This window comes from Poecilia reticulata, linkage group LG3 (genome assembly GCF_000633615.1).
Source record: "Poecilia reticulata strain Guanapo linkage group LG3, Guppy_female_1.0+MT, whole genome shotgun sequence".
NCBI classification, from domain to species: Eukaryota; Metazoa; Chordata; class Actinopteri; order Cyprinodontiformes; family Poeciliidae; genus Poecilia; species Poecilia reticulata.
Genome location: NC_024333.1, coordinates 17,591,062 through 17,600,796, shown reverse-complemented (window position 1 = coordinate 17,600,796; position 9,735 = coordinate 17,591,062). Strand labels below are relative to the sequence as shown.

At 39.0% G+C, this 9,735-nt stretch overlaps 1 protein-coding gene across 1 annotated transcript in view; it reads left to right on the top strand.

Moving 5' to 3' along the window:
• The first annotated feature begins 540 nt into the window (after positions 1-540).
• Positions 541-9,735, top strand: part of lmo1 (LIM domain only 1) — a 29,681-nt gene continuing 20,486 nt past the window's right edge. Inside the window, exon 1 of the mRNA XM_008405246.2 lies at positions 541-1,141. Coding sequence (XP_008403468.1) covers positions 1,120-1,141 — 22 coding nt within the window. The 5' untranslated portion in view covers positions 541-1,119. The remainder of the gene's footprint in view (positions 1,142-9,735) is intronic.

Sequence of the window (9,735 nt, the reverse complement as noted above, 5' to 3'; positions counted from 1 at the left end):
AAAAATAATGTTTAATATCTCAGAAACCAAAACTGCACAAACGAAAATTTTAACGGCACAAACCTGCACAAACGGAGCACTAACCATTCAGACTATTTGCTGGATTTTTTGACGTGGGTGGGGTGTCAGCTTCACGCAGGTCTTACGCACACATTAACACAACCCCTCCACATGCACGTGCTCTCCCTCTCGCTCTCTCTTTCCATCACGCGCATTCAGACTGGCAGGCAGCCTCGCATGCACGCGCGCGCGCCCGTGCACGCACTCACTTTCCCTTAGCTGTGCTTTTGTGTTTTGTCAGAATTAATGAGAAAAGTTCCCTTGCCCTAGGGGTAATTAGTGTCCTTGGAGTTAAATAAGCTAATACTTAGACACCTCTGGCACAAGCAATTATGTTTGTGTATTGAATAATTGATTCAAAGAGGGGGGGAAGGGCTGCTAATCAGATCTGAGCATAATGAATTGATTTAATTAACAGGGGAATCCGAGGGTCTCTGGAAACTGCGCGCATTTATTCAGCGGCAGAGAGGCGAGAGCGCGGCACACAAACTGGGAGAGAGGCGGCGCGAGTTTGCTTTTAGCAGTTGTCAGATTCGCAATTGGATTTGTTTGAATATATAGTTGCTGTTTCGGAGCAAATGAGAAGACGAAAAGGAGAGCATTAACACCGAGAGGAGAGAGCTCAGCTGGTTCTCAGTCCGAGCGTGTGATACGTCCGTGTGTGTGCACTCTTTTACGCAGATACACTCTAAATTTATCTCGCTTTTCATTGTTTTTTGCCATTTTTTTTTTACCTTCGCATGGAATTCATCAAGGGCAACCGAAGCGGTGTTTATTTGCATTACAGTTCAGCCCTAAAAGGGGGTTCTCGTCGTGTTTATCGCCGCATTCCGTGTGTGAATTATTATTGATAGGAGGTGCAGAAAGCGATCCGTCTTTCCAGGTTTTCTCGCTCCTTTTTTTCTACCACCTTCTTTTGGTTTAGCGAGGCGTAGTCTAGTAGAGTCAGCCGCGCGTTTCAAAGCCATTTCCAGGAGAAGCGGTGAGCAGACGGAGCGGTGCAGCCTGCTGGAGCCGAGGACGGATCGCCCGGGGAAGGACTCCTCGTTCCTCAGGACGATGGTGTTGGACAAGGAGGAGGGTGAGTAACATCCTCAGCAGCAGGATGCAATAATAATAACCCGGGGAAACTACTGACATTTTTACGCGTTTGAAGTCTCCCCGGGTCCCGACCTCATTCAATCACGACGGGCTCCGGTCTTTTATTTGCTTGGCAGGGAAACATTTCTCCACGAAAGTTCCACAAATGCACTGCCACCTCCAAACTGCCGCTCAGTTTGGAAGAGTTGCGTGTTTATTTCAGACCACATTTGTTGTGTTACGTCTTTTTAGGGCAGTATACACCACTCCACACACTCTCCTCTCCTCTTTGCTCCTCTAAGTGCTTTTTGCGTCTGTGAAGTTGGCGAGGCAGCCTTTGACATCACACGGGATGGGAGATGACAGCGGAGTGCTTTTAACTTGATTGCAAATTATGGATAGCGCCGTGCGACGTTCGCTCACTTCCCATCGAAATAGGCCTTCTTGCATTACTTATCTATTTCAATGTATTCAGGTTAATGGGTGAGGCAGTCTAATTAATTTTAATTTGAATCAAACTTGCCTCTAATGACGTCCCATTTTGGATGAAATGCTCAGATGCACTTTCATTTATTCAGCATGATATCCACAGCAGCCTCACTGAAGGTTTTTATGTGTTCTGAAAAGGGGGGGAAAAAACTCTCTTTATTCTGCACCTCTTTAGAGGGATTGAGTGAATATGGACCACCTGCTGGTATACACAGTGACAGCCTTCATGGACCATATACCACATCTCAGTATATTTCTGCTGCACACTGAAGTTTATCCGCCTCATATGAAAGTAATGGATGCATTTGGAACACATTATTTATGATTGAAAATGGATATTTCATTTGTCTTAGCGCTTCATCCTTACACTTACACATCTGAGAACCAATAAAAGGATTGCGGTGCAGACATAAATTGCTCTGTCTGGCTCAGGCTATGTTGTGCTAATGTACTCAAATTAACTCAACTGTAAATTGGCCCCTTCTTCGGATGTCCATCTTGCTAAAAGTTTCCCATATGATTCACGATTCGGATTGCTTTTAGCAGTTATTGGCTAAGCAATATGGTAAATGTACAAGGTGATGCAAATGGCATTAGTGGGGAAAGGATGCACAGGAGCATGTAATGCAGTCAATACTACATTAACTACTGATGCCCAATTACAGAAGCAGGGAGAGAGGCTTTTAGGAGCATTAGGACTTGCAGAAAAGCTGAGATCACCTGCTGCTCATTGCCTAAAAGCTTCACCCTTTATTTGCTGGGTACAACCCAGGGCTTGAGCATATTTTCTTTTTTTGGCCAGGTTGTCAACACAGCAGGCTGGCCCTGGTCTCTTTCACTGTGGTGCCCTCTTAGCGTTTATTGGCTCTAAAGTTATAGGGTTGTCAATTCAACCTTCTTGTCTAATGTATCCTCTAAGTGCCTGCACAAATACACATGTGCAGCGAGGAAGGCGTGGGTTGGTGTTTTTGGGTGGCCAGGTGTGCGATGGCTCTGCGCCTCTTGATTGATTTTTTTCATACATCGGTTGATATTTACACAAATAACTTTTCTGTTCCGGTTTCAGTATTTTCCAAGAGAGAGCTCACCGGGTATTCTACTGGTGTATTCAAAACTGCAATTTTAGCCAGATTCAGTGTATTATTGCTGCTTGTCTGGTTTTAAACTTAGCAAAATTTGCAACAATTTGAGCTGCAGAAGCTATTATAAGACATTCAACTTTGTGGGACATTTTTAGAGGAAATTGGATTGATAGTTTATTGCTGGCCAAGAAAAACAGATCTCAATACATGAACTGAAAACTGCAGACATGCATCAGTTTCACATTAACTTATGTAGAGCCAATGTGCCGTTTCATAAGCTAGGGACGTTTGACGTTTTGAATGTCTTTTATGCATGCAAACTGCAAACTATTCACTCTTTTAAAGGGTAATTAAAGTATGAACTTATAGTTTAAACAATTCTGGAGAGAACTAAGCACTACGGATGACTGTAGAAGGAAAACAAGCACTGCTCTTTGAAATGACCTAATATGCGGGCCATAGTCGATAATGAATAGCAACACATGTACCAAAATATTCTGTGTCAACATTTTACTTCACCCTGTGATATCAGGCTCCAATTTGCCTCTAATTTGAAAGGAGAGGAAAAAAAAAGCAACTCAGCCATTTTCTCTTTTAACTATGGGAGAAGAAAGTGGGTGCACGCTGAAGGCGTATTTTTGCTGAATATTAACAGAACCAGTTTATTTCCCCTTAGAGAAGGGAGCAAAAAGGAAAATCCTCCAGCTGCTGATAAGTTTCTGGTCACCTTTGTGGGTTAATTTAAGATCCCGTTATCATCCTGTCCACTGGAATTTCTACATTCATAACACATGTGATTGAAAAGCAATGCTTCAGCTGAATACAGGCTTGGCAATCTGTCGGCCGTTGTAATAAAAGTCGGGCTTCAGGCTCCGATATTTATTTTGAAATAATAAGAATTGCTTCATTCTTTACCAGTGTTGCCATGGCAATACTGTCTCGTAGCGATGTTATATTGATTTAGAAAGTGGACAGTAATATTTCTTTTCTGTTATTCAGTTTCTGAGGGTTGATTTCTAATTTCCAGCTGGAGATTACTTTTATATGTTCCTTAAGTCTTTTTTTCACTTTTTTTTTTTTTTTTTTTTTTACAGAGGAATGCAATTTGCTCTTTTCTATTTGCCATTTTCTCAGCTTATTGGTTCGCTCGGGCTTCAAAATTAAACTTGCCCATTTCAAACAGTGAAATTACGTCTCATTTTTCTGCTGTAGGCCTTGAACAGTATTAAAAACACACAGCTTTGTTTGATTTTTTTTAAAGTCAGGAGCTATATATATATTTTTTTATTATTTTATTTTTAAATGTAACAATGTCAATTTGCTCTACTGTAATTTTAGAGTAACACAGATTTTTTTTAAAAATGGTTCTAAATTTAATCTGTGCAGATTTCTTATATCCATTGCATTACATTTAGCTAAATCTACATAATTGATAGAAATACATGCAATGGATTGACTGCTACCAATGCATGCTGTCAGGTCACCCTAAAGCTGCTCCGGCTGTTCATTCTAGCTAAGCTCAGGAGAATAATGTCCTACAAAACCACATTAATACCATTTTCAGCCCTGAGTGTTTAATTTAATCTAATCTGAGTCTGATATCTCACAATTGCAGAATTCTCACTAGAGACAATTTCATCTCGTCACTACTAAACCTCTAGATCCCTATCAGCCCTGATCGTTTCACATTTTACGAGTGCGGCGGATCCGTATCATTTCCGTGATCTAAAGTGGAATTCAAAGGGACCGAATTGAGACTTGAGAGACACGTTTTAGTGTGCGCACCCACCTGCCTTGGATGTAAATGGCCGCACTCATCAGCGTTGTGCACAAACTCAATTATGCATTCTTGAGCTGCAAGAGCATCTCTTTTATTACTGCCAGAAGCCACATGCTGGTCATGTTATAATATACAGATTTCCAGCAACAAGATGTGTGGCTGCAACACAGGTGGCGGAGAGCAGATCATCGCTGCTGGATCTTACTATAATCTGGCCTACTGTTTTTATTCACGCCAAAGGATATTTTTAAATATAGATGAAGTTTGGACATCGCGTGAAAGAACATATAAGTAGTAGAAATCGTGAGAAATTAAGAACATTAGTCACATTACATCCTGACAGGCGTAAGCAAATGTTTATATATAGTTAGTTACTGCTCTGCTAGAATCCATTGGAAGAAGGTCTGACAGCTACCTGTCACTGTAAAGCTGACGCATGAGTTATGTTTGACAACACTCTTGTCAACGTGTAAAAAAAATAAGTAGAATACACAGAGTGATGCTTCTACAAATATACATGTACACATCTCCTTCAACATTTCTCCATCTTTTTGTTACACGCTGTTAAGTTATTTATCGACTGCCTTCTGCTCTGACTGGGAGTTATGATCTACTCTGTTAAGGTTACTCTTCACTCTGTGAGAGAGATTTTTTTTTCCCCTGTCATCACAGGCGAAGAAAAAGAAAGCATGAGAAAGAGGGATGACCTGTTGCAAAGTTACTGAGGTGATACGTTGAGCTGATTCTTAAACTACACTTTAATCAGCAACGATTCCTCAGTAGCTGAGACATGTTTCTCAAATGGTGCAATAAGAGCATAATTCATATCTAAACTGGATCCTAAATCTTCTTTGCCCTGAGAAGAAATAATTTCTCAAAGAAATCAGTATCTTCTTTAGTGATTTTGTGCATAGTATGGATTTGCTTTTTAAACAATGGCCAAGAAAAGTCGTGGAGTTTATACAGTTTGAAAACTTGAACTGACATGTTTTAGATTCACAAATATCAGGTATGACACCTTGAAAGGCGCCTGTGGAAATTTTTGTTTTGAGGGAAATGGTAGAAAGTGAATGTCGATCTTCAGAAAACAATACGTTTTGAAATCTAGCAACGGATATTTTTACAAAAGCAGGCCTATGATAAGTTGTGATAAACATAAGCCTTTGGTAACAAAAGCCTAGGTGTTCACTTATGATACAGTATAAGTGTTTCAAGTACCACCAACATTTAGGCTGGCATGTTTGAGTAGGCGTTCTCTTCGTTGCCGAAAAGATTTGTGAAACCGCAAAAGAGAACCAGACAGCCTGTTATTATCCAGGTTTTTGTTGAAGTATTTTGCTTGAATTAGACACACGGTGGAAGTATAGCAGTCTTCTCTCTTGTGCAACGTTTGTTTTTGGTAAGATTGAGTCCATTTTATATATATTTTACAAAGTATTTTTTGTACATTGAGGTGTCAAAACTAGGTTATTTAAAAAAGTTTACCACTAATTTTTTTTTCCATTTTCACAAGTGCAATAAATGTTTATAGCAGTTTAAAATCCTTATAGATGGACTGTTCTAGTTCATGTGTAACGACACTGTGTGATATTTGTAAAATATGACATTGAGATATTGTTAATGTTTCAATGACATGACGTTTTATTACCTACTTATCGATTTTATAGTTACAAAAAAATGGTGTTGTAGTTCTACATTTTGATTGCTAAAGCCAACAACAAGAAATCAAAATAAAAACAGGAAGTTAACCAATACAAAACTGCATTAATTTTCAAAAAACTAACAGTTATCATTTTATCCATGGCTAATCTTTCTTTTTCACCTTAACGTTTTTTGCTATCCCCCATTTGTTTTTCTATGAAACAGCTGACTTTTCAAACCAGTAATTTTCTCTTGAACAGAACATAAATCTTAATGCCATTTCATACCGCATCCCATATCAGATTGACTAATATCCAGAGATATATGACCGGCTCAAAATCCTGTCAATAACAAGGACAATAACAAAAAATAATTTTTTCCTGACAATCAATTCCTCCACTAAGATTAGCTATTCTGATGATACATTCAGTTTAATTTAAAGAAGACATTCAGGCCACTAATTAGATTTTTATTAAGATTTTACATACTGAATATTTCACAGTATGATTTGTTTTTGCAGTTGTAATTTATTTGAGTTTCTTAAGGTACACTATGCCACCCACTGGTATAAATAAATTATTCTGGCTTAAATTCAGAGAATTGCAATCTGTCTTGTTTTGGCACACTTCAGCATGACGCATCCAATATGGCCATCATTAGATGCACAACAAAAACTGCATCGCAATCCTATGCAGCTTTTGCCGATATGCAATGCCCTTTACACATTGCAGGATTTTCCATAATACATTTTGGCCTCAAGCTTTATTAAAAAGTTAGTTTTAAATTTCTCACAGCTGAGCATGCCAACCTTCTGACAATGTGCAGATTTGAATTAAGCTGTTTATTTTTTTAGCAAGCATGGGTTCTGAGCGATTTTTAGCTAGTTTTACCTAGCTGGCCAACAAACTCAAAGGTGAATCAAGCAGCAATAAATGCATGTTTAAAATGTACACAAAATATGAACAATATTAATAGTAGTAGACTTCTGTTGCATAGCCACTAAATACATCAACTTTAGAAACAGAGGTGAATGAATACATCATAGAAACCATAAAAACAGAGCGTCAGCCCCTTCATGCAGCTCCAGTCGTTGATAGCTGCTGTCCTGTCAGTTTTAGAAGTGCCTCTGCTCCAACAGATCTGATTTTAAACTTATTCAGAGGCTTGCTAATGAACTATCTTTTGATTCAGGGATAGTGAACCAGGGAGAGAGACCTAAGCCATTCAGGAGACCAGGACTTAAGGACCGACTTTGGACACCGCTGCTTTAGAGGAAGGCGATGTCAGCTTTGTTGTGGTGAACTGCTAACAGTTAGCCAGTTGCTATGTTCTGACTGTGTTTACAAATCATTCACTGTTCAAAATGGTAACATTTTGAACTCACTGTTCAAAATGAGTTGATACTTCTTAGCACTTAGGTAATCCAATGTTGTCGACTTGTTTAATCTGCCACCTTTATCAGTTGACTGCTTCAAAAACTTCTCGTCTTGCTTTCAAATAGGAGTCTCAAACATAGTTACAGGATGTCGGGGTAAAATCCCTCACGGTCATATCTGGGGTTCATAATTGCTTGGTCTAACTTCACATTGATGGACTTTAAGCATCTCATTCATCAAATTGCACTACACAAATTTTTGATTCATTGATCATCCAAACAAAAGAATAGTCAGAACAAGCTTTATAAACGTTTATGCACCAGTAAATTACATGCAGGTGGTCAGTAGTTTGACTGACACGCCTGTGAGAACTAATGAAATGTCACCTGCAGATAAGCAAAGTTAAATCTCTGTAGATTCTTTAGAAACATTGACAGAGAATACATTTTGCTCTGTCGTGTTCAGAATCTGGTCTCAGAAACCCTCCCCTGTGCAACTACTGTGTTTTCAAAATTCCCCATCCTTGTTTTCTGTTTGCTTCCGTCTGTTGTGATGGTAAATATCTCACAGTATGACAGTGTTAGCTGAGCAGCAGCACTTTGTTTTAGTGTGTGTAAGGAGCCGACAACCTCCAGGGGTTGCTAGTGAGACTGAAAGTGCCACAATCTCACTCTGGACAAATGAGTAATGCTGTGCTCAGATTCCTGCAGGTCAAATATGTACTTTTCTTTTAAAACCAATTTAATCAATTTAATATAGTCATCTTTACTTATCCTTACCTGAGCAGCTTGAGATGCAGGTCAGTGTAATTACACTTAGCCATAAGCAAGAGATGTATAAGTTGTATTTTTATCCTCACTTGATCATTTGTAATTAAAAATCTAATTAATTTATTCATGTACACCATAAACAGCAAATTAAAATCTCCTTTAAGCCGTTTCACTCTTTCAACCACAAGAATTAAAAGCAAGACGAAGCTTTACGAGATTCTTGAGGTCTAATCAGTTATCTGGGTGGTAAATAGAAAAGCCCGGAGTCCCTTTTCATAAATAAGATCCAAATTGCAGTGGAATAACCTCTCCTAGCATGACCTTCAGTAAATAAAATCTTAAATAGCTAATTAAAACCTGTGTTTAAACCAGGTTTCTCAATGTCCCTGAGGTCTAATAGATGAGGTTGCGATCATTGAAGTTGAAGATTTCATCAGCGATTAAGTGGGGTGTTTGTTGCTAATAATTTGAGTGGGTGATGCCATCCGCACACATTCCCACTGAACTTAATGTGAACTTTAAACTTGTTTCATGGACATTCAGCTGCTCTTCCTCCATCCGGTTCTCTCTACTTTTCATTTTATTCCAATTCATTACACCAGATTTTTATGGCTGAATTACCGTTAGAGTTTGACCCATAACAAGAATTACTCCAAGAGGAGAAAAAAAAAAAAGTAGAGTCATTTCTTGTAATTAAAGATATAAAACCATAGTCATAATTGCATTTTGAATGCCATGAATGACGTTTCTTTGAGTTAGTGGAACAACAGGAAACAGAGCATAACATAGATTGTTCATAAAGGCCCTTCTCTCTAACTGTGCACCCACCCAGCCACCCTCATTATTTACCCCATCAGCTGTGGGAGTGGGATGCTTGAATGACGCGCTGCCAAATAACTGCCCCCTGTGGGGAATTTGCATTATTCACGATTAAAGAAGCTCACACAGTGCATCACAGTATGGTGTTCTTCCTTCCCCTCCATTTTCCAACATGCTGAGGACCCTGAATGGCACACCTGTCTCCTGGCATATCCTTTGAAATAATAAGTGCATGGTAATTGCTGGGGAGTGGGAAGGATTTTGTACATCACTTCCTGACCTCATGAGTGACAAACTTTTAGAGGGGCTGCATTTATTCCTTTCTCAATGCATTTTTAATGTGGAGTAAAAAGTGTTGGTGCATTTTGTTCTGGACGGCAGGAAAGTGGCTGTGACAGGTCTAATGGTTTTAGATTTATTTTTTTATTTTCTCATGGATTCAGAGGGTGGCAGATGTGATTACCTCTCCCCTCAAGAAAAGTTTACAAAGACAAAGCAGAGTAAGTGGTTTCAGAATAAAGGAAATTATTATTTTTTAAATTCTGGCTGGGAGTTAAGGATACAAATTTATTTTAGCATTTTCTTCTGGTAAATGATAGCTGCTGTTGACCAAAATAATGGCAAAAATCAGTTTTTTA